The sequence below is a fragment of the Carcharhinus amblyrhynchos genome, chromosome 2 (assembly GCF_965287045.1).
Source record: "Carcharhinus amblyrhynchos chromosome 2, sCarAmb.v2.hapA, whole genome shotgun sequence".
Lineage (NCBI taxonomy): Eukaryota > Metazoa > Chordata > Chondrichthyes > Carcharhiniformes > Carcharhinidae > Carcharhinus > Carcharhinus amblyrhynchos.
Genome location: NC_137325.1, coordinates 69,072,700 through 69,098,878, shown reverse-complemented (window position 1 = coordinate 69,098,878; position 26,179 = coordinate 69,072,700). Strand labels below are relative to the sequence as shown.

The 26,179-nt window shown below is 40.7% G+C and overlaps 1 protein-coding gene across 6 annotated transcripts in view; it reads right to left on the bottom strand.

The window, feature by feature from the left end:
- Positions 1 to 26,179, bottom strand: part of snx13 (sorting nexin 13) — a 172,340-nt gene that overhangs the window by 113,745 nt on the left and 32,416 nt on the right. For 2 of the 6 annotated variants that reach the window (XM_080207196.1, XM_080207206.1), the window contains exon 1: positions 6,901 to 7,655. The exons of the other annotated variants lie outside the window; for them this stretch is intronic. In XM_080207196.1, the coding sequence (XP_080063322.1) occupies positions 6,901 to 7,296 (396 nt within the window). In that variant the 5' untranslated portion in view covers positions 7,297 to 7,655. Of the gene's footprint in view, positions 1 to 6,900; positions 7,656 to 26,179 lie in introns of those variants that run through there. 6 annotated transcript variants of the gene reach the window in all.

The following is a 26,179-nucleotide window of genomic DNA, read 5'->3' as shown; positions in this document are numbered from 1 at the left end:
TTCCTTTGATAACCACGGCTGATTATCCCTTCTTCTACATTCCTTCTTTACCATCGGAATATATTTCTGCTGAGCACCGATAAAGATCTCCTTAAAGATCCTCCACTGTTCCTCAGCCATCCTACTGACCAATCTGCGCCTCCAATCTACATTCGCCAATTCCTCTCTCATCCTATCGTACTCCCCTCTGTTCAAACAGAGGACACAGGTTCGGGACCCTACTTTCTCATCCTCCATCTGCATCAAAAACTCAACCATACAATGATCGCTTGTCCCACGAGGATCCCTCACAAGATCCCTAATTCTTCCTGCCAAGTTACACAACACCAGATCTAAGCTAGCTCGCTCCCTCGTTGGTTCCGTCACACACCGTTCAAGGAAACTATCCCGACAGCAATCCAAGAACTCTTCCTCAAGCCCACCACGTCCAACTTGGGTCAACCAATCAATATGCAGATTGAAATCCCCCATAATTATAAATGACACATTCTAGGTCTCAATAATCCTCAATAAAAATCTCCCTTTGTTCTTTTGATTATCTTAATTTTACAAGCTCTCAATTTCTCAGCACTGAGGATTAGTGAAAATGTGCCAGTTATAAAAGGAAAAATCAAAAATCCCTTTCTTTACAGATGGATGGCAAGAGGAGAAACCAGAACTGCTTAAATTAATCTCTCTCCTGTCAGTAACAGGTATAACGTGGGACAATAAGAGCTTATTCGCTTCATAATAGAACCAAATATTCAAAAAAAGGACAACTATTCAATGCTGGTTTTCAGAGAAATCTGAATGTCTTTGAACAAGAAATACAACATATTAATGTGCAGCTGGAGCAAACAGTTAGGAAGACAAATGATAAAGTCCAAGCTTTTGATAGGGTTTAACATGGTAACTCGGAGTGGCCTGGATGAAAAATCCAGAAGTAGGGGACAAACTCAGAAAGGGACAGCCTGATTTGGATAAGGAGAAATATTCCATTCGAACTGTGAATCTTTTGGAATCGTCTACCACAGAAGGCTTTGATGCTTGGTTGTTGAGAATATTCAAGGCTGAAAATGATGGATTTTAGCTTGAAGCCAACCAAATGATACGGGGGTCATTGAACAAAGTGAATCAAATTAGTCGTGCTTTTATTCAATGGCAGAAGAGGTTCAAGAAGCCGTCAGGCTACTTCTGCTCTTATTTCTTATGTTTATGTAATATTTCCATATCCAAGGGTGTTTGCAAGTTTGTGGTCAGAGTCTCCTCAATGATTTACTTCAGTTTCCTAGGACAAATATCATAAGGGCACGATGGCTTTACTGTTTTTGAGTTCCACTAATTATTTTCAATTCTTAATCGATTGTCATCCTATTTAACTAAACCTTGCTCTTTCACCATTTCAGTTCTTGCTTCAATTCACAATCTAAAACAGCATTTGTCATATCTACTTTGTACCATGCATTGGTTCAGAATTAGGATCAGGGATACAACTGCTCTATTCATTCAACTGAATATGCACCAAGGAATAAACGAAAGTGCTTAGAAGCGCTAGGTAACAAAAGATGTAAATATGTTGTGTGTTACAATGCTAAAACTGAAAATACAATTTAAATGCAATGTATACTTTCCGATTAGTGGTCAAGATTAAAATGGTATCAGTACTGTTCATTATGGTGATTTGTACAGTATAATTTAATGTGTCTTTATTCTGCATTTGATCAAATATTATCTCTTTCTTGAACCCACTGATTGATTCTGTATCTATTGCACCCTGGGGCAGCGAGTTCCATAGATTCACAACACTGAGGAGTAGCTTCTCCTTGGAGTGGCATGGTGGCACAGTGATTAGCACTGCTGCCTCAGTGCCAACAATCCGGTAGATTTGCATCTACCATTCTTTGTAGTAGTGAGGTATACATTTTCAGGTCTCTCACCAACACCAAGCAGCTGACTGAAAGTATTTCCCCATATAATATGATGAATTTAATTTTGGTTTGTACACAGATATACATTACACTCGAATTGCCTTGAATGTTTTACTATGTTAGAAGTACTACACAAATGCAATTTGCTGTAATTTAACAGAAGAAAAAAATGCATAACCATTTTCAAATCAATGAGCTAGCTAGAATATTTCAATACATAGATGTTCCGTAGCTCAAAAAATAAAATAGAACCTTAAACCTCCCAAAAGGTTCCCAAACAAAAAAAAAGTGTTATCAGTTTACAAGACAGCATTCAATTGAAAAAAAGGCTATTATCTTGTATGCTCTTAAAAACTGCAAGAAACCAAATGACAGTGTAGCCAGTTATGCATCTTTGCACCATAAATGACTGGACTGCAATGTTAGAGATAAAGACTTTCACAACTGCTTTGCAAAAGCAGACTTAATTATTACTGTTTTCCAACAAATTCTATTTGTTTTAAGAATAAGATTCCCCAATCCCCATAGAGGAAGACTTCCCACTAAATTGAACAATTGTTTTTGTTGCAAATGTGCTAAATGGCTCAGCACACTTAGAGATTCAAATTCAGGAATAACTGCAGAAGATTGAGCTATAAATGCTCTTTCAAAACAAAGAAAAAAAATACCCCAAGGCCCCCAAACAGGTAGAATTAGAACAGAAACTGAACAATTAAATCTGGTACAATTTTATTTACAACAACAGAAAGGGACTGAAAAGATGACACCAAGCATTTTTACACTGTTAAATCCATGTCTACATCGCATGAAAGATTGGATATTCATTTCTGGTCTTGGATTTTCAATAGATCAGATTTAGCAATGTGTTAGGAACATAGGGACAGAATCCTTGTAATACCCCAATAGGTACAATATGGATGCAGTGTTGTGGTATTGTTTCTGGAGTAATAATTGAGGCACAGTGCACTGTTCTAAATATCCAGGTTTGAGTTATGTTGGCGTGTAAAAATTGAAAATAAAATATTGTTTTAGGTGGGTTTAAATTAAGGCTTCTGAATTTGGATTTCAGTTTCATATTAGATATTGCAAGGATAAGGGCTCGGGCCTCAATCTAGATCTAAACTAATGATTTGGATGTAGGGATTTCAATGTATTATTTCCAAATTTGCAGATGGCACAAATGGTGAGAGTTGTGAGCAAGATGCAAAGAAGTTTCTTGGGTATTTGGAGCGGTTAACTGAGTGAGCAAACAATTGACAGATAGAATACAATGTAGAGAAACACATTGCAGGTGTAGGGGTTGGTTTCAGTTCCAATTGGGATTCTATTGTGATGGAGAGAGCGCTGGTGTTAAGAATAAATGTAGTTGCTTAGCAACTAGAGGCCCTGGCAAGAAAGGTTTCCTTTTGTTTTTCAGCTTTAGCTGAAAGCTGGAGTAGTTGGTGCCAGGCAGCTAAACAGAGAGCATCTCTCAGCTTTGTTAGAAGAAAAGCCATAGAATGGAGTAATATTTAAGGAAGCCAGTGCCAAAAACCTGAAGGACAGGTGCTTAAGGAAACTAGAGAAATGAACAAGAGTTTCCAGAAGCTCTGAACTTAAAGAAACAAAAGGATATAATGGAAGCAGAACAAGATATTGTTTGGTTCAGGTCACAGAACTGACAAAGAATCAGTTGGTGACAATGTTACAGAAAAGTTTCTAAATTAATCCTAAAGTTTGGAATGTCTTACTATTATCTGGGAAACAAATCTTAATTGGGAAGAAAGTATTCTACTCATTAACGGATTGGAATCTAGAGAATCCAGAGTTCAGGAAGAGACCATTTGGCCCACCTAATCAGCACCAATTCTCTGAAAGAGCATTCCACCCAGGCCCTCCCCTCTGCCCTATCCCTATAACGTGGAGACGCCAACGTTGGACCAGGGTAAACACAGTAAGAAGTCTGAGGTTGGACTTTAACCTGGTGTTGTGAGACTTCTTATTGTGTCTATCCCTACAACTCCATGTACTTACCATGGCTAGTCCACCTAACCTGTACATTTTTGGACTATTCGCATAATCTTCATCTTAGTCCACTGAAGTCACTCTTGCTTAACTCTAAAATCTTGGTGTTGTACATTTCTCCCCTTCAATCCGGATGTTGAACTTGATGGTATTATAAACACTTCGCTCATGCACAGTTAAGATATTTACCAAATCTAATACAAAATCGCTTCTCAGCTTTTTGACCAAGATCAAGTGTAGTATTGACATGCTGTGCTTGGTTGAAGTCATTAGGTTATATTTTAGCTTCATTTGAAGTAATTTTTAAAAGCGGCACCTGTCCTTCAGATTTTTGGCACTGGCTTCCTTAAATATTACTCCATTCTATGGCTTTTCTTCTAACAAAGCTAAGAGATGCTCTCTGTTTAGCTGCCTGTCACCAACTACTCCAGCTTTCAGCTAAAGCTGAAAAACAAAAGGAAACCTTTCTTGCCAGGGCCTCTGGTTAAGATGCAAATAAAATCAAGCCTTGGAGGAGCAGCAATGCCTACTCCAATTAGCTTGGATCATGTAGATCAAGCCCAAGACAGGAACTGAGGTCCCTGTCTTGTCAGCTTGGATCAGGAATGTCTCAACTTGTTGAGACTCTGAATTGGACTTGATTTGATTGAATTGGAATAAAAACAAAAAAAATACAGCATTCGTCTTCATTGACTTGATAACATTGCTGCAGAAAACAATTCCGGGCATGTGCACACAAATATATTTGTGACACGTGCTCATCTATTATCCTAATCCACAGTAGATTGTCCCCGTCCCCGACCGGAAATCAAGTTGACCCAGGGCCAACACAGTCCATACAAATTCACTCCACCATAAAGCATTGCGGGGCAGATTAATGAGGTTGAAGTGGGACTGCCAGCCAATCCAACTAATTCTGGCGCCTTGAGCTGGGAGGGTGCTGATGTGTTAAAGAGAATGGCAGTGAGTTTAAGGGAGGGAGCGGTTAAGAAAAAAAGAGAGCAGATTGAGTGAAAGGAGGGGGCCATCCTATGATTGGCAAAGGAGATCCACCCCCCCTCCCCTTTGAACATTTCATGTTTTAAAAACTGTGCTTTGTGCTACCACTCTGTTGCCCATGCCAAATGTTTATTCTGCCCACACCATATTAGAGTCAACAGACTTGGTAACAAATTTAATACATCTCCCATTAGAAGTACTTTGCCTTTGTTACATGCTGCTTAATCTCCACACTGATATAACCTACCTCTGCATAGATGCTTAAATCAGTTTATATTTCTCAACTGATCCATAAAGTCTCCACTGCTTGCTTACTTCTCCTACATTCCCTCGATTAAGTGATTTCATCTTTTAAGCACTATCCTCCTCCCCTCTATCCAAGTTTCCTGTAGCCAATATAACCAGGCATACTTATCTTCCAGTTTTGACCATTTTGTAGCCATCTCAGACCACCAGTACCTCACACTCCACGATGAATATGTTACAATTCATTCAATGGGCTCCTTTTACTCCAAGCATGTTCAAAGAATATTTATTTGGAACATCCGAACTTGTCCTTCCATTCTAACAGTTTCCACCTCCTGTTCAATTGCTTTCCAGCTTTTAGTCTTCCCTTTTGCAGCACAAATTCTTTTCCACTTAAGCCTTCCCATCTTCTAGTTAATAGATTAAAGTCCTCGTAATCATGCTATTTAATCTTTCCACTTAGACCATGATTCTAGCTCAGTACAGGTAGATCCCATCATCCCGCAAGTCCAGTTTTTCCCTGTTCCATTGATGGTTTTAGTGTCCCATAAAATGGAACCTCTTTTCATCCCACACCATTGCTTCAGCAACATGTTTACCTCCCTAATCTTCTGTTTAACCCTACATCAATGTGCATGTGGTTTGGAAATTATACGTTGAGGTCCTGTTAGATGGAAGACTGCAGAATTTAAATTAAAACCAAGCCAATAAAAAAAAGAGTCATAAAGCATATCTGAAAGAACTGAATTAAATTAAAGACCTAAATCACGTTTAATGGCACTTACAATTTCTATTGTTTGCTATTAAGCAAATTGCTTAACACACATAGTTTTAAGGATATCAACGATTCAGCAAGAATACACGCGAGGTTGGCAGAAAAATGTGGCTCGCTATTAAACAGTTGGTGCAGAAAAACAACTTTAACATAAGTACATTAAGCAGAGGTCCATACAAAACGTTTAAGGCCCGGCACAAAACCAAGATGGTGGGTCACGTTGAATGATTCCCTGAACAGTCACTTAGCAGAATGTCTTATTACTAGAGTGCTCAAAGGAAAGTAGGAGGATTCTTCCTGCAGGCATGGAGCTTCACCGTCTCCACACACTGCCCTCAAGGTGGTTGTGGTGGGAAAGTGACTGCCATCCATCCACCTTTGGAATGTGCGCTTGCAAATTAGGTTTGGAAACAGATCCAGTAGTTGTTGTCACAGTACATCCTGAGCAGCTCCAATCTGCAGGACTCAGTGGTCTAAAGGCTGGTCCTTGGGATATTTACTGAAATAAAGACAAATGCTGAGAACTTTAAAATTCTGTCAAGGAGGTTCTTTGACCAAAACTTGCTGGTCTTTCAGAGCGAAGAGTTGGTGGTGATCAAACATTGCAAACGACTAAAACATTCAAGGCGCAGCACTAGCTGCCAAGGGTCACATTAAAAGCTCGGTGCAACCATTGCAAAGGTTCAAGGGAGAAAGTCCACTGCCCTACCATTGTATATCAAGGGCCTGGAACTCATTTACAATCCTTCAGGCTTTATGTACCAGATAATGTTTGACACATACGTCCATAACTTCCAACTAGTGTTGTTTCTAATGGCAGACATTTCAAACAATATATACTAAAATTTATTTATGCAGGTGCTCTAACTCATGAGACAAGCAAAGGACAACAGTCGATTCACTGTTCAACCCAATTTTATTATAGAAACTTACTATCAAAACTCTCTCCAAAGAAAAAAGCAACTCAACTCTTAACATGCTGTAATGTCTATGACACTCTGATACTACCACTGCAGTTGGACTTGGCCAGACTGCTCCACCGTGTACGATTCCGTCTTTGCTGGGCTCCGCCAATTCCAAATGATCTTCCGCTGAACTCGGAGTCTTCACGAAGGTTGGTCTCTCGCATGTTATTCCGTCGTCCTGTGCCTTTGCAAGGTGGTCGACCCTTCGCTTGGAGGGGTGGGTTGTGGTCTCCAGGTGTTTTTTTTTATCTCCCCCTCTGCACCATTTTGGAAGGTTCCCTGAATTCCAGCCATTGACATTACCAAGCGGAGGACACAGCACCCAATGGGTTTGCCGATGACATGTATGGAAGCTGTCACAAGCACCATAGATGTTCATCCTCAGGTGCATGGAGTGCATGTGGGTCTATTCACAAATGGTATCTGAGGAGCCAGTGAGTCTGGCAAATACAAAATACACAAAACAACGTCCTTATTGGTCAGGATCGAGCACCTCTAGTCCCAGCTTCCAGGACAAGTTGAGGGTCGCCCTTGCTCACCTCTGATAAACAAAGAAAACAAAGAACAACCCAGCACAGGAAACAGGCCCTTCGGCCCAACGAGCCCGCGCCGCAGCATCTCCCTACACCTATTCTACCCTGCGTGTCTACGAATGGAACCCCTAACTTAGCCAGATTCAGGGGAGAATAGTGTCAATTTGGTAAACCAATCAGCCTAAGAGCACATCTTTGGGGTGTGGGAGGAAACCGGAGCGCCCGGAGGAAACCCACGCAACCACAGGGAGAATGCACAAACTCCCACAGACACAGGCCCAAATCCATGTATCTGCACAGCTAGCAGTGCTAGTCACCGAGCTGTTGCGGCGTCCGTCTACCGGTCCATGATCAAGCACACACACCGACACGAAGTACTAGGCCACTCCCGGAACCTCCAAGAGCAGCCCACGCACGACCCACCGTGTGCGTGCCCCTCGTTTGACAACGAGGTGGACCTCCACCTGCGGAATAAAAAGACAAAAACGTTAACTTACAAGTCTGCATTTCCAGTGTCTCCCGAGGTTCTGACCTTATTTAATAGCCCCTACTATAACCCTCCATCCTCGTTTCACTCATGTGTCTGTCTAAGTGAACCTTAAACGAGTCCAACGTTCCTGCCTCCACCACCCTACTCGGTAGCGCGTTCCATACCCCCACAACTCTCTGTGTAAAGAACCTTCCTCTCACATCCAAATTATACCTCTCCCCCCTCACCCTTAAATCATGACCTCTTGTATTTGTACCCAGTCTAGGGAGCAGTTTCTCACTATTGACTCTATCTATTCCCTTCAGTATCTTATATACCTCTATCATGTCCCCCCTCAACCTCCATCTTTCCAAGGAGAAAAGTACCAGTTTCTCCAACCTTTCCTCGTACTCCAGCCCCTCCATGCCAGGCAACATCCTGGTAAACATCCTGATTTGCGTCTTATTTAAAAATGGCTTGTTAAAACTACAATCAGTCCCGGCTGCTCAAGTTGTTGGCTGCTGTTTAATTTAAATTGTCCAATTCTATATCGGGTTTAGCTGTTCAGGTTGTTGGAAAGTGATAACCTGCTGGAATTAGAAAGTGTGAATGCGTATTGTTCTACAAATGGGTGATCGGGGTCATGTCTCCAGGGCCAGTTTTGGTCTGCAGTCTGGAAGAATACTTGGGGGATTGGGTGGTGGAAAGAAATATGGATCTTCACAGTGGTTACTGAGAAGTTTGAACAGTTTTTAATTCTTGGAACATTTTTGAAGCAACTATTTGTATAACTTCGTCAGAAGTATGGAATGCCACTTAAATACATTTTCTGATGGTTCCCAATGCAGCACAATTGCTTAGAGGAAGTTGGCACTTCTGTACAATTACAGTGCAAACCCTTACCAGTAAATTTCAGAGAGTGTTCCCCAGCAGTTCCCTGGGACATCTCCCAATTCCAACAGTGGGAACTTAGATATTATGACCCAAAATGTTTATATACATTGTAAATATAACACGTAATGGCAAGTGCAATAAGGCACCTCATGTACTGTAGAATTAAGTATGTTCTTGGGGAAAAAAGCAACTTGAAAACACCAAACAACAGGTTTGGTTCAGTATGTAGCACTCTCACCTCTGAACAATGTTCCAAGTTCAATTCCCAATCCAATGTTTGAGCAGAAAAATTAAGTACAGTACTGAAGAGCTGTTGGAAAATGACATGTTAAATGAAGTGCCAAACCAAATCTTTATATGCCTGCTAGGTGGATGTGAAAGTACCCTTGGCACTACATCAAAAAGAAAGAGCAGGAAAGTTATCCTTGGTGTTCTGGAGAAAAATTATCTCGCATGCAACATCTCAAATTTAACAGATTATCTGGTCATTATCAAATTGCTGTTCTTGCAACTTTGCTGTCATATTTCCTACATCAAAGCAGTAACTACGCTTCAAAAGCTCTAAGTAAAGAACATCTCTGGAGAGCATGAAAAGTAGTATATAAAAGTTTTCTTTAAGATTGGGTTTAGAGTGGATAAAGAGAAAACATTAAACCTTCAAGTAAATAACATGCAAAAGAATGTTCAAGAAATGTGAGAATAGATATGAGCGATAATACATAATACTGAACTACCACATGCTGGAAAGGATTAGAGATCCTCTCAACACCGAGGCCACTGTAAATGTGTTACTATACAACAAAGAGGAGAGTAAAAATCACAATAAAATTGGCAACAAGCAAAGGTCTGGCCATACCCCAATCCTGCGTCCTGGTTATCACCCAAGCCATCTTCCACTTTATGGGAGATCAAAAACGCATCATGCGCACAGGGAAATGGTGTACAAACCTCAATTAAAGGATAGGGAGAAAGTATCTAACATCATCCCTCCCCCTCATTCATTCAAAGCTTCAAAAGTAGTAGACAATTATACTTGGGCAAATGAGAATGACAAAATGTTGAGTTTATTTTCTCTTAGAAGTGTTTCAAAAGGACTAAGCACAGTGGTTCACTTTGAAGTGCAATACTTTATTATCAAACACAGTAGCACTTTACAAATAAAAGTATCTACAATTTGAGATAAGTAGCTTATTAATTTACATTTGGAGAATTGGCTGATTGAGAAATGTTGGGCTAAGGCGATACATGAACTCGTCCCATTTCCTTGAACAGTACTATAGAATCCAAGTCCACCCGAACTACTGGAACAGAGACAGCTTTTGGTTGAAGTTTGCACCTTTAACAGCACTGAATAATGTTCCACATGTTAGCACAGACAGGTACCTGCAGATCCGATCAAAGAACACACCCGTCAACTCAACACTCTGATGCTCCTTTGATCCGGACCTTCAGAGCACCCTCCGTGCTCTTATCCCATGTACTCCCCACGTTGGAGATCTTTACTGCCTCTCAAAAATACACAAGGCAAACATACCCGGCCGTCCCAACGTATCGGGCAATGGGACCCTACGCGAGAACCTCTCCAGCTACAATGAGGGCATCCTGAAACCCACTGTACAAAGAACTCCCCGCTTTTGTCGCGACACTATGGACTTCCTACAGAAACTCAGCACACATGGAGCAGTTGAACCAGGGGAACTCCTCTCACAATGGATGTCTCAGTGCTCTACACCAGCATCACCCACGACGATGGCATTGCCGCAACTGCCTCAGTACTCAACGTTAAAGAAGCCATCCTCTACGGACAAGCCCTCCATATACACAGGATCTGCTCAGATGAGGAGGAACACAACAGACACCTCCAGACGCTGAAAGATGCCCTCATAAGAGCAGGATATGGCGCTCGACTCCGACTGAGAGTTCCCACGCGCCACAGCAAAAAACCGCACTGACCTCCTCAGAAGACAAACACGGGACACAATGGACAGAGTACCCTTTATTGTCCAGTACTTTCCCAGAGCAGAGAAGCTACGACATCTTCTCCGGAGTCTTCAACATGTCATTGATGAAGACGAACATCTCGCCAGGGCCATCCCCACACCCCCACTTCTTGCCTTCAAACAACTGCATAACCTCAAACAGACCACTGTCTACAGCCAACTACCTAGCCTTCAGGAAAACAGTGATCAGTGATCACAACACCACACAACCCTACCACAACAACCTCTGCAAGACGTGCCAGATCATCGACATGGATGCCATCATCTCACATGAGAAGCCCATCCACCAGGTACATGGCACATACTCTTGCAACTTGGCCAACATTGTCTACCTAATATGCTGCAGAAAAGGATGTCCCAAAGCACGGTACATTGGGCAGACCATGCAGACGCTACGACAATGGATGAATGAACACCACTCAATAATCACAGGCAACACAGTTCCTTTCCTGTTGGCAAACACTTCAGCGGTCACGGGCATTCAGCCTCTGATCTTCAGGTAAACGTTCTCCAAGGCAGACTTCACGACACACAACAGCGCAGAGTCGCTGAACAGAAACTGACAGCCAAGTTCCGCACACGAGGACAGCCTCAACCGGGATCTTGGGTTCATGTTGTACTATCTGTAACCCCCATGACTTGCCTGAACTTGCAACATCTCACTTATTGTCCTGACTGGTGACAATACACATCTCTTTAACCTATGCTTAATGCTATCTGCACTCGCATTGTCTGCACCTTTGAGACTTGAATAGCAGACAGTTGTAAAGACTCGCGTTCTAATCAGTATTCTGTAAACTGTGTACCTTTATATGCCCTGTTTCTGATCAGAACTCTCCACTCACCTGACAAAGGAACAGCATGTTCTGAAAGCTTGTCATGTTTATTATCAAATAAACCTGTTAGACTTTAACTTGGTGTTGTGAGACTTCTTACTGTGTTTACCCCAGTCCAACGCTGGCTTCTCCACATCATAATACACGTTAGGCCAGATTTGGTGTTCAAGTCCTGGGTGAAAATAGATAAGTCCCCTGGGGCAGATGGGGTTAGTCCTAGGGTTCTCTGGGAGGCTAGGGGGGGGATTGTAGAGCCTTTGGCTTTGATCTTTAGGTCGTCATTGTCTGTAGGAATAGTGCCGGAAGACTGGAGGATAGCAAATGTTGTCCCGTTGTTCAAGAAGAGGGGTAGAGACAACCCTGGTAATTATAGACCAGTGAGCCTAACTTCTGTTGTGGGCAAAATTTTGGAAAGGATTATAAAAAAAAATTTATGCCCATCTAGCAAGGAATAATTTGATTAGGGATAGTCAACACGGTTTTGTGAAGGGTAGGTGGTGCCTCATAAATCTTATTGAGTTTTTTGAGAAGGTAACCAAAGAGGTGGATGAGGGTAAAGCAGTTGGTGTGGTGTACGTGAATTTCAGTAAAGCGTTTGATAAGATTCCCCACGGTAGCTATTGCAGAAGATACAGAGGCATGGGATTGAGGGTGATTCAGTGGTTTGGATCAGAAATTGGCTAGCTGTAAGAAGAGAGAGGGTGGTGGTTGATGGGAAATGTTCATCCTGGAGTTCAGTTACTAATGGTGTACTGCAAGGATCTGTTTTGGGGCCACTGTTGTTTGTCATTTTTATAAATAACCTTGATGAGGGCATAGAAGGGTGGATTAGTAAATTTGCAGATGACACTAAAGTCGGTGGAGTTATGGACAGCAAGGAAGGATATTGCAGGTTACAGAGGGACATAGATAAGCTGCAGAGCTGGGCTGAGAGGTGGCAAATGGAGTTTAATGCAGAAAAGTGTGAAGTGATTCATTTTGGAAGGAGTAACAGGAATACAGAGTACTGAGCTAATGGTAAGGTACTTGATAGTGTGGATGAGCAGCGAGATCTCAGTGTCCGTGTGCATAGATCGCTGAAAGTTGGCACCCAAGTTGACAGGATTGTTAAGAAGGCATACAGTGTGTTAGCTTTTATCGGAAGATGGATTGTGTTGAGTTTCGGAGTCATGAGGTCATGTTGCAGTTGTACAAAACTCTGGTGCAGCCACACTTGGGAGTACTGCGTACAGTTCTGGTTGCCGCATTATAGGAAGGATGTGGAAGCATTGGAAAGGGTGCAGAGGAGATTTACCAGGATGTTGCCTGGTATGGTGGGAAAGTCTTATGAGGAAAGGCTGAGAGACTTGAGGCTGTTTCATTAGAGAGAAGAAGGTTAAGAGGTGACTTAATAGAGCCTCAAGATGATCAGATTAGATAGGATGGACAGTGAGAGCCTTTTTCCTTGAATGGAGATGGCTAGCACGAAGGGACATAACTTTAAATCGAGGGGTGATAGATATAGGACAGATGTCAGAGGTAGGTTCTTTACTCAGCGAGTAGTAAGGGCATGGAATGCCGTGCCTGCAACAGTAGAGGACTCGCCAACATTAAATGGTCATTGGATAAACATACGGATGATATTGGAATAGTGTAGGTTATGTGGACTTTAGATTGCTTTCACAGGTCGGCGCAACATCAAGGGCTGAAGGGCCTGTACTGCGCCGTAATGTTCTATGTCGGTTCAAGTTGGCAGAGTGAGCACAAAAGGTGGAGCACAAAAAGGCAATATCTGATATATTTGCAATATAAGAATGCATAATGACAATACAACGGAACATTTCCACAGGATAAATATATTAAAAAGGAAATGGGAAACTGATGTTATAATTGAAATAATTAATGCAAGTTAAGAACAGAAAAAAAAATCATGGATATTTAACACAAAAAACATAAAAGGCACTTACTTGAAAGAGGAGAAAAATAAGTTAGCAAAGTGAGAATACAAATGTAGAGGCAAACTAGAAAACAAGCTTAAGATAATAAATTGACTAGAAGAAACCAAAAAAAAAGCTAAGGAAATATTAACTTGCAGAAACAAGTGGTTATATATCCCAGGGCGGCTAAGAAATACCAGGTTTCCTCATAGTGCAAACTATTTACTACCTTCCCCATAAGGTAGTATAATTTGGGTACAGGTTATCACTTCTTTTGTTGCCAACAAGTCCAAAAGTGGATGTTGAAGCCAGGACAGGAGACAGGAGTGCTCCAAATTAAACCACTGGCGCAATTATCTCAATGATTAGAACAGCACTGAAAAAGTCAAGGATTCTAGTCAAGATTTAGTTGGACAACATCTGAAAGCACATTAAGGAAATGGGATACGTAAAGGGAAAACAAGCTATACAGATCAACAACCCATTTCAATAAAGCCATAGGCATTAGTGATGGGGGTACATGAGTGACTAGGATGATGGGTGGACACAACTTGGTGCAAGTTAGGATACAGGCAGCGATTTTGGAAAAGCGTGTTCAAGGATTAGAAATAAAGAGGTAAGTGGGACACATCATTGTCATGGATTTTTTTCAAGAATATAATCTCAATGAAAACTTCTTGGAAGAATCTAACTCAAAATTTAAAGTGTGTAAATCACTATTGGCAAAATAGTAAATTTACATGCCTAACACATCATACTAATATATTTTGATTTCAAATTGAATGTTAGAGACAAATGACCACTAGCACCATAGTATATGTAGCCTCGAACTTGTAATCTGACAGGAACCAAAACTGTTTTCAGATTTCATCAGCTTACAGCTGTTCACAAGAGGCAAGGTATAGTGAAGGTAGTAAATATCTTTGCAGGGAATACTCATCCTTTTTGTACACTTTGTGTAGACTATGTTCAGAGTCTATCTGATGCCAGCAGTGGAAAACTAATGCAGCAGGAAGAGCAAGCAAGTTACAAGATAAAAGGCAACTGCTGCTGACTGTCAGATGCTATTCAGTAGAGATTCTGTCAAGAAGATGAGATATCTTGCATCAATTGTGACCTTGGATTACTAGTGGAGGCTGTAACATAATTGCCATGTCATTGCACTAATACTCTGGGGATATGGGTTCAAATCTTTTCATGGCAGTCGGTGGAACTTAAATTCGATTAATAAATCTAAAATTAAATGCAGCACAGTGGCAAGCACCAGGGACCAGATTTGATGTCGGCCTTGGGTGACTGTGGAGTTTGCACGTTCACTCAGTAGGTTTCCTCTGGATGCTCTGGTTTCCTCCCATAGTTCAAAGATGTGCAGGGTAAGTGGATTAGCCATGGTAAATGCCCAAGGTTAAGGGGATAGGGCAGAGGGGAGGGCCTGAGAGGGATGCTCTTTCACAGCATCAGTGCAGAGTCAATGGGCTGGATGGCCTCTTTCTGCACTGTAGGGATTCTATGATTCTATAGAACTCAGTCACGATACCCTCCAGGGAAGGAAATCTGTGGAACTTATTTGGTCTGGTCTACATGTGACTCCAGTTACACAGCAATGTTGTTGACTCTTAACTACCCTCCCAAATGGCCTAGCAAGTAATCCAGTTGTATGAAACCATTACAAAGTCAAAAAAGAATTAAACCAGACAGGCTACTTGGCATCAACCTAGACATTGGCAAATTACAATGGCACACACAGCTTGTGCCAAAATTGGGTGAACTGTCCCACAACCTAGTCAAGCAACAGCCTGACATGATCACATTCACCTAAATATACCTTACAGATAGCGTTCCAGATATCATGATTGCTGGGCACGTCCTGTCCCACTAACAGAATAGACAGAGGTAATAATACCCACACTAATAATTATGGAGGAGAATAATAGCCCTTTTAATCACTGTGTCCAGTGAAAGAGTTAAAAGAGACAAAAATCTGCATGATGTTTAATTGCAGAGACATGCATATGAGGATACGAAGCAGCTAGTTCCAGACATCTGACCTTCAGATTAAAAAAAGATACTATAATGTGGGATTGTTCATGACTTTCAGCTGGGAAAGGCCTTTTGATGTAATTAAACCTCATGATAATTGGATACTACAAATCAAGGAAGTGTGAAGTTGTGGTTGGTTTTAATGTCTGAATGATGTAACCTTAAAATCAATATCCTCAATGTGAAGTTGGGGTCTGTGTGGTGGTTACTCCTGCCAATGCTGTCATGGACAGATGCATCCGCAACACACAGATTCTTCAGAATGACATCCAAGTAGGTGTTTCCCCTCTCAGTGGTTCCCTCACTGCCTACCAGATATCCAGTCTAGCAACTCCTAGGCTCTTTTAGGACTTGGCCTGTTCTGTCGGAAGTGGTGCTTTTGAATCACTCTTGGTGATGGTCACATCCCGAGTACATTCTATGCCTTTACTGTTGTGTGCTTCGTCCAACTGGTATTCAACATGGATGAAGTACAATTCATTAACTGAGGGGCTGTGTGGTAAGTAGCAATTAGCAGGGGGATTCCTTGCCCATGTTTGACCTAATGCCATGAGACTTTTTGGGATCTGAAACAACGTTGAGGACTCCCTGGGAAGCCTGTACACTGCCACCTCTGATGGGTGTTGTTACGGGGCTGTTATGATATTTCATTTGTTGGAGTTAACACTACTGTTCCCCTCTGCCAAACAAAGTCATGGAGTGGATTCAAGATGATTTATTGACTGTAGCGCAAAAGGAACCTGATCAGAATACAGAATTCAGAAATACAGTTGTAGTTTTAAATTTAATTATAAGTAATTAGCATATTATTTCCTAGGGGATCCTTTACTGACGTTGTTTATTAAACCTGCCTCATTACCCATTACTAGATCAAAGATAGACTGTTCCCTGGTTGGCTTCGTGGAAACTATCCCTAATGCACTCCATGACTTGGTTGTAGCTACTCTTTCCAACTCGATTAACCCCAAGATGATTAAAGTCGACCATTATTATTGCTCTATTCTTTTGACATGCTATTACTCGCTATTTTCTATCCTTTCCTATAGCGTGGCTATTGTTTGGGGGTCCATACCAATGTTTTCTTTCCCTTGCTGTTTCTAAACTCCACCTAAATGGACTCTACATTATTTGAGCCCAGATACTCTCTGAACTGACTTCACTTCATCTCTTGTTAACTGTGCTACCCAACTACCTTTTCCTTCATTCCTGTCTTTCTGAAAGGTCAGTTATCCCTGGTTATCCTGAGATCACTACTTTTGAGATCCTATTAGGACTTGATCTCTTTTTCTACTGAAGTCAATGGTACTGATGTGTACCACAACCACTTTCTGTTCACTCTCACCCTCCAGAATCATCTTTTACTCTAGCACCAGGGAGGCAACATATCATCCTGCAGTCTCTTTTGCAGCCACAGAAACACCTATCTATTCCCCTTATAAGTGAATCCCTCTAAATCTTACACTCCCACACTGTGTCCTCTTCTGAGCAGCAGCACCAACTGTGGTGCAACAAATTGGATTGGTATTACTTTCCTCAAAGGAGACCATTCCTCCCCAAGTATCTGAAGTAGTACATCTGTTCTGCAAGTACGAACAATTTTTTACTCCAAACACATTCCCTAGATGGGGAAGGGACTGGAAAAGAGATCTATATTTAAACTTACTAATGATACAGCCACTGTGAATATCAGTCACTGATGGATTAAATTGTTTTGGAAAATTAAAATTGAGAGAATGTTTCCTTCTGCAGCAATGACCAATCACACTAAAAGGAGTACAATTTCCATTTTTGGAAGTACTCTGCAGATCACTGGAATGCAAACTCATGTGATTTCTCAGATTTCTTGACAAGAACCAACATATTCCATGCTAAAGGCTTTTAAAGGAACCATATGAACAGCAATATGGAAAAGAAAATTACCTACTCAGAATGCCACATTGAAGGACTAGCTTTAGCACAGGGAAGATGAAAAACAAAGTGAGGTGAAATATAGTTTGCCTTAAGCATTAATTGTATTTTCTGCAGACAACTGCTGGTAGTGATCATTAAACCCGTAATTCAAACAAACATCAGTCTCTTGCCAGCAAGTCACCAAAAGCAGTAATTGGCAAAGAATCCTTTGCATGGTTTTGTAAACTAATATCAAACATTTGGTCCAAGTTGCCAATTATCTGTAAATCAAAAACCACTTAATACCATAAACAATATTTTATTTCAACACCATCCAAGGGCTCCCTCCAAGCCCCACACAACTTAAACTTAGAACTAGTTCATTGTTCCTTCACGGTCACTGGGTCAAAAACACTGAACACCCTTCCTAACAGCACAGCAGCTATACCACATTGACAACAGTATTCACAGTGGCTCACTACCACTTAGTGATGGGCAATAAATGATGACCTGGCCGGCAATGCTTATATCACACAAATAAGAAAAATCATATTACAGCAAAAATTCCTGACAACTTCAAAATTGCTAACTATGCTTAAAAGTTCTAAAGTAACAATGTTTAATCCATTAGTAATATTACCTTTACTGTATCAAAGGCTTCAGAATATTTAGGTTCAGTCCTCAAGACTGGACATGGACTTCGGCTTCAGCACAGTTAGTTATTCATTAATACAGGGCTTTGCTGACTTAGGTACACTTCGTTGGTGAAGGCAAAGGAACATCCAGACAAGACAGTGACATTATAACTGCATCCAGGGTAATATTCTGGGGACCCTGGTTCAAATCCAACCATGGCAGATGGTGAAATCTGAATCCAATAAAAACTGGAATTAAAAATCTTATCACGACCGTGAAACCATTGTCAACTGTTGCAAAAACCCATCTGATTCATAAACATCCTTTAGGGAAGGAAATCTGTCATCTTTATCCTGTCTGGCCTATATGTGACTACAAATCTGCAGCAATGTGGTTGGCCCTTTGAAAGGACCTCACCATGAGATGGGCAACAAATACTGGCCCAGCCAGCGACATTCACATCCTACAAATTAATATTAAAAAGAGGACAGGATATACCAGGCAACTACACGAGTGTTGAAACAATCACCTAGGATAAAATTAATTGTCATTTGCAAAAACATGCACAAATAAATGAAAGCCAGTATGTAGTTGCTAGAGGCAAATCATCTTTGACCAACATAACAGAGTTCTCTGATGAAGCATTGGAGAGGCGTGGTAAAGGTTGTGTATATTGACTTTCGACTAAGATTTGACAAAGTATTACAGAACAAAATTAGCAAAATTGAAGGCTGCAGGATTAACAATAGTTGCAATATGGATATAAAATTGGCCAAAGGATAGAAGTGGTAAATGGTTGTTTTTCCAGATTGGAGGAGTACGTATGGTAGCATTTTTCAGAATTCGTACTGGGCATGTTTTTTTTTATAATAAATTAACAGAGATGACATAGACGTGGATACATAGTGGAGGTGGAATTGACTGGGGTAAAGCTATATTATTTACTTAGTACTGTGTAATGAGGTTGGTGATCTCATTGTGAAGATCCACTGAGAAATATATTACTTAACTGCACATCAGGATTGGAAATGCCAATACTCCAATCACAAACAACAATATTTAACTAAACAAAGACAATTACATAGATGAGGAGATAATTGGCTTAGGTTGGTTGATTGATTGGGTAAAGAAACTAAACGTAAATGAACAGTGGGAAACAAAGAAACAATTCAAAATGTTCAATAAACAATTAAAAAACAAAAGCTCTGCAGGTAAAACCCATTTGTGGCTCACTCAGGAATTTAAAGGATAGCATTGGATTAAAAAAGGAGCAAATCTGAGAATTGGGGTTGTCATGGAGACCAGAAGCCCACCAATAAGCTGATTAAAAAGGGACAAAAGCAAAATGAGTAAACTAGCCAAAAATAAAAAACACTCTTACAATTTGTACTTAAATCTATGAACCGGAAGAAAACAGCTAAAGTCTCTTAATGGTCTCTTAAAAACAGAAAAAATTGTCATGGGCAATGAGGAAGTGGCACAGGTATTGAACAAATAAATAACTTGTGTCTGTCTTCACAGTAGGAGACACAAGTTACGTAACAGAAATAAAAGACAAGTCAGGGCTGAAAGGAGTGAGGAAATTAAAATAAAATTAATGTCAAAAGAAAGATTAGAGAAACTTCAGGGGCTAAAATCCGACACATTCCCAGGACTAGATGCCTACAGTTGAGAAGTTTAAAAGCAATAATTGCAGAGATAGTTAATGCACCAGCTACAACTTCAGAAGTTACTTAGGTTTCATTTAGTGACTTAGGTAAAGGGGCAAAGTATCTATTTTTGCTAGTGATATAAAGCTAGGTAGAGAAGTAAGCTATGGGGTTGACAGAAGCTGCAAAACAATAAGACACATTGCGTGGCCAACTAGATGGAGCATAATCTGGAGAAGAATGATGTTGTTCACTTGGTCACAAAATTAGAAAAGCAAAATTTTTTTTTTTAGAAGGTGTAAAGCTTGGTGTAAAACTTGTAAATTCTGATGTTAAGAGAGACTTGCATGCAGGTACAGCAAGCGGCATGTCAGCTTTCAAAGGGGCTGAAGTACAGGAATTAAGTCTTGCTACAATTCTACAGGGCTTTGGTGAGACTATATTTGAAATACTGTGTACTATTTTGTGCTCATATTTAAGGAAGGATATATTTGCATTGGAGGCAGTACAGCAAAGGTTCCCCAGTTTGATTCCTGGGATGAAGGGGTTATCCTATTATGAGAGGTTGAATAAACTGAGCCTATATTCAACAATTTAGAAAGTGAGGTGACCTCATTGAAACATACAGCAGTTGGAAGGGTTTGCTGGAAAATCTCTGCATGTCTGACAGCACCTGTGGAGAAAACAGAGCTAACATTTCAAGTCCACTTGAAATATTACCTCTATTCTCTCCACAAATGCTGTCAGATGAGCTGAGATTTGCCACCATTTCCTACTTTTGTTTCAGATTCCACAATGCACAGTAATTTGTTTTTAAACGTTCTTAAGAGGCTTGATAGGGTAGATATTGATTCTGTTGGTCAGACAATCTAATCCAGAACTCCAGTTCACAGCCTCTGTATAATGGACCAATCATTTACAATCGAGATAAGGACAAATTATTGCACTCAAAGTTTTTGAATTTTTGGAATTCTCTACCCTAGAAAGTTGCAGTTGCTCCATTGTTGAACACATTTAAAAGTTGCGATAGACATATTTTTGGTCTCTTAAAAATTGTAAGGAAGGGATACAGGGGGTGGATGGGTAGAGGGAGTCTGCTCCCGATCCTATTTCATGTATTTTTGAGGGAAGCAGAAAGCAGGAAACTATAGATCGGTTAACCCAAAATCTGTCTTTGAGAAAACACAAGAATTCATTCTTAAAAAGGAGGTAGTCGCAAGGCATCAGAAAAATGATTAAACAGCATTTGACTAACGTGTTTGAGTTATTTTGAGGATGTAACAAGCACAACTCAAAGAAAAACCAATAGGTAGATTTTATTTCCAAACAGCATTTGACAACGTACTACTTAAAACTCCACGAGTTAAGAGGTAATGGTACTGGGGATGAGATATTAGAATTGATAGAGAACTGGCCAACTAATAGGACAGTAAGAAGTCTCACAACACCAGGTTAAAGTTCAACAGGTTGATTTGACAGCACTAGCTTACAGTCTTTGGCTCCTTCACAAACAGGGCATATACATTGTTTGTGAACACAGCTCTTCACTCACCTGGTGAAGGAGCCTAAGACTCCCAAAGCTAAAGCTGCCAAATAAACCTGCTGGACGTTCACCTGGTGTTGCGAGACTTCTTACTGAGCTTACTGAAGTCCAACATTGGCATCTCCACATCATAACTAATAGGAAACAGAGTCAGGATAACTTAATCAGTTCACAAACTATAACTAGTGGACTGCTACAGGGATCAATACTGGGGCCTCAACCATTTACAATAAGTATTCATGATTTGATGAAAGTACTGACTGTATCACAGCCAATTCTGCTGACATTAAGATAATAGATAAGAAAGCTAATTAAAGAAAAGCAAGTGGCTTTAGTGACAGTGAGCAAAAATTTGGCCGGCGAAGTATAATATGGAAAAATGTGAACTTGTTCACTTTAGTGGGAAGGATAGAAAAGCAGAATATTGTTTAAATGAAGAGACTCTGGAATGCTGCAGTGCAAAAGGGTCTGGGTTTTCACATAGATGAATCACAAAAATTCAGTATGCAGGTACAGCAATTAATTAGGGTGGCAAAATAAGTTATTAGGAAGTTGTGATAAAATTTAAAAAATAAGAAATCCAATAATTGGGAACGTGTTCTGGTGGCTGTATGTTTAAAGAAAAACAAACTATTTTTAAAAAATTAACATGAAAATTCTAATAAAGACAGGTTGGCAGAGTTGATGGAACTAAGGTTTTGATATGCTGATTAGCTTAGTAACAGTATAAACAAATATTTACCTAAAGCAGTTGCCAATGTTAAAGATGATAAAAGTTCAAAAAAGAGGGGAGCGAATTTCACAAGCTGCATTCTAAAAGTTGACCTCACATAATAAAAGAAAGAGCGACTTCTGAGAAGGTTAATTCAGATAAGGGGAGAATGAGGTAAATTCACCTTATGCAAGTGAGCAGTTTTGAAACTGGCGCATGCAACAGCAGTGCATTTAATATATATTTATTTTGTTTAAAATAATCAGAAAACTGTTTGGGACATCTTTCATGGTCTTCACATTGCAAAATACAGTTAACAGCAGGCATTTCAAGTTTCCTTCCTTGGATTTGGAATTCCCAAACATCGGCTCTTAACAAAATGTTGGCCTTTATTGCAAAGGGTATGACATAAGTAGAGAATTCTTGCTCCAACTGTACTGGGCTTGCATTAGACCATAGCTACAGTATGTCTCACTGAAGGGATGCACTCGCATTGGAAGCAGTTTAAAAGTTCTCTATCCGACTACCTAGCATTTGGCTTTTGAGGAAAGATTGAGCAGATTGGGTCTATATTCATTGGAGTTTCTAAGTATGAACGGTGATCTTATTGAAACATATAAAGACTTTGAGGGGATTTAGCAGGGTAGATGCTGAGATACATTTTCCTGTACAGGAAAAATTTAGAACTTGAAAAACTCAAGTTTCAAAATCAAGAAAAGAAAGTGAGGAGGAGTTTCTTCTATCAGACGGCTGTTTGTGTATGGAATTCACTTCCCCAAGTGGAGGCTAGTCATTGACTATATTAAAGGCCGAATTAGACAGATTTTTATTTGAAAAAGGGAGTTGAGGGTTATAGGGGCAGAAGTTAAGGAGAGGGGAAAACACAGTATAACTTGAGAAATGACTGGTGCTGGTCCAAACTGGTCTAGTATGCCTCAAAGTGGAAATCCAGTTTGAACTCAGCAGTCATATCATAGCTTTACTGCTTTCTCTAATCAGATCGGTCATCTTCTTACTGAATGACAGAGCAGATTTGAGAAGCTGAATAGCCCCCTCTTGTTCCTATTATGACTGTGTGTTATGATATACAGAGCAGAATGTCTAAATGATACAAATCTCAAAATTGGTGAATAAGAAGGAAGGAAGAGTGAAATTATACAATTCAACAAGATGACAAAGAAATATGGTACAATTTTAAAAAGAGGGTGCATTAATTTTTCTGGACAAGTTCGAAAAGGTTTTGGAATCCTTAGCTTTAAGAGGTAGAAAGTGCAAAAGCAAGCAAGTTTCTGAATACTGATTTGGCCTTAAACATATTGTATTCAATTCTGAGTATCACATTTTAAGCAGGGTGTTAATTCCTTTGCAAGAGTGCAGAGAAAATTGAGTAAAATGGTACTGGAGATAAGGAACTTTAGCTATGTGGAGAGCCAAGAGAAGCTCTTGTTCTCTAAAGTGAGGGATTTAATAGAGGCATTCAAAATCATGATAGGTCTGTGATGATGGAGCAAATAAGGAGAACTGTGATCAACGAGTCAGTCATCAGGTGATATAGATAAGACAATTAGCAAAAAGAACCAGAGGTGACTTGCAGAAAGGCTTTCTGCTCTCCACATCCCCTTGCAGCAAACTGTGAAGATCTGGAAAGCACCACACTTTCTGGCAGTGCAAGTAGATCAAATAGCAACACAAAGGTAATTCACACAAGATTTCCTCAATTTCCTCAAGGCGAGTTTTATTTGCACTGTTCTACTTAAGAGGCAGTACGTATACAATGGGTTGAAGGGCCTCATTTGCCCCGGATCACATTTCAATGTCCAGGCTGTTAACATAAAAGGAGTATTTAAAAAACCACAAATTGATATATCAAGTAAAATAAGAACATAAGAGCATAAGAAATAGGAGCAGGAGTAGGCCATCCAGCCCTTCGAGCCTGCCCCGCCATTCAATAAGATCATGGCTGATCTGTCGCTGCTCAGTTCCACTTTCCCGCCCTCTCCCCATAACCCTTAATCCCCTCTCCTATCAAAAACCCATCAACCCGCGTCTTAAAAATATTTAGCGAGGCAGCCTCCACCACTTCAACGGGCAGAGAATTCCAGAGATTCACCACCCTTTGAGTGAAGAAGTTCCTCCTCAACTCCGTTCTAAACCACCCCCCTTTTATCTTGAGGCTGTGCCGCCTAGTCCTACTGTCTTTTTTGAGCGGGAAGAGTCTCTCCACCTCTATCCTATCCATCCCATTCATCATCTTATACGTCTCAATGAGATCTCCCCTCATTCTTCTAAACTCTAACGAGTACAAGCCCAGTTTATTCAGCCTCTCCTCATAGCTCAAGCCCCTCAACTCCAGTATCAGCCTAGTAAACCTCCTCTGCACTCCCCTGGGTGCTCTGGTTTCCTCTCACCATGCAAAGATGTGCAAGTTAGATGGATTGGCCATACTAACTTGTCCCTTGGCATCAGGAAAACTAACTAGGATAAATGCATGAGGATAGGGCCTGGGTGGGATTGTGATCAATGCCTCCTTCTGCACCTAGGATTCTGTGATTACCATACTAGATTAATGCTGTGCAGATACGACTAAATATATACTAAGCTAAAGAACAGCATGGTGATAAATGAAAATAAAGACTTTCCTTGCAGTTTATGGTGAAGGTCAGAACAGTATTTATGAAAAACAAAACCAAGAAACGTACAAGCTAGTTTCCAATTTTTAAAAGTTATTTCATAGAATGTAGCCACTGCTGGCAAAGCCAGAATTTATTGCCTATCACTAACTGCCCTTGCAAAAATGGTATTCAGCTACCTTCTTGCATCACTGCAGTCCATGTGGTGCAGGTACACCCGCAGTGCTGTTAAGAAGGGAATTCCGGAATTTTGACCCAGTGACAGCGAAGGAACAGCGATATAGTTCCGAGTCAGGTTAGTGTGCATCTCGGAGGGAAACTTGCAGGTGGTGGTGTTTCCACGTATCTGCTTCCCTGTCCTTCTGGGTGATGGAGGTTGCAAGTTTCATGAAAGTGCTGTTGAAGAAGCCTTGGTGAGTTGTTTCCATGCATTTTGCAGATAGTGAACACTGCTGCCACTCCATCAGTGGTGGATGGAATGAAAGTTGAAGGTGGTTGGTGAGGTGTTAATCAAGCAGACTGCAGTGTCCTGGATGGTAATGAGCTTGTTGAGTGCTGCTGGAGTTGCACTCATCCAGGAAAGTAGACGGTATTCCACCACACTCCTGGCATGTCTTGTAGATGGTGGTCATGATGTGGCACACCTGACAAAGGAACAGCGTTTCTGAAAGCTTTTGGGTTTGCTTTCAAATAAACTGGTTGGACTTTAACCTGGTGTTGTGAGACTTCTTACCTCGTAAATGGTGGACAGACTTTGGGGAGCCAGGAGGCAAGTTACTCACTACAGAACTGCCAACTCTGACCCACTAGACACAGTATTTATATGTTTGATCCTGCTCAGTTTCTGGTCAGTGGTAACCCATCCATCCAGCCCAGGTGATTGGGCCTAGGACACCACCCCGAGGAATTCCTGCAGTGATGTACTGGAACTGGGATGTTTGATCTCCAACAACTGCAAATATCTTATTTTGTGCTAGGTATGATTCTGACCAGCAGAGAGCTCTCCCCTTGATTCCTACTCATTTTGCTAGGGCTCCTTGATGCCACATTTGATGAAACCTGCTTTGATGTCAAAGACATTCATTCTCTGGAGTTCAACTCTTCTGTGTGTCTGAGCCAAAATTGCAATAAAGTTAGGGGCTGTGTGGCAAGTGAGCAGGTTATTGCTAAGCGATACATTCCATCATTTTGCAAATGATTGAGAGTAGACTGATGGGCCAGCAATTAGCCAGGTTAGATTTGTCTTGCTTTTTGTATACAGACACACCAGGATAATTTTCCACATTGCAGGGTAAATGCCAGTGTTGTAGCTGTATTGAAACAGCTTGGCTAGGTGCACAGCAATTCTTAGACCATAAGTATTCAGTACAATTGCCATAAGAGAAGTGTTCAATTGAAGAAAAATATTCATAAAGCTTAAATTGTCCAGGTATGCAGGCAGCACCAATTTTAATCAAAGTAATCTACATTGCAGACAGAAATCATCAGACAGGTATGAAGCAATCTGATCAATGAGGGAAGTTGCAGCCATATTA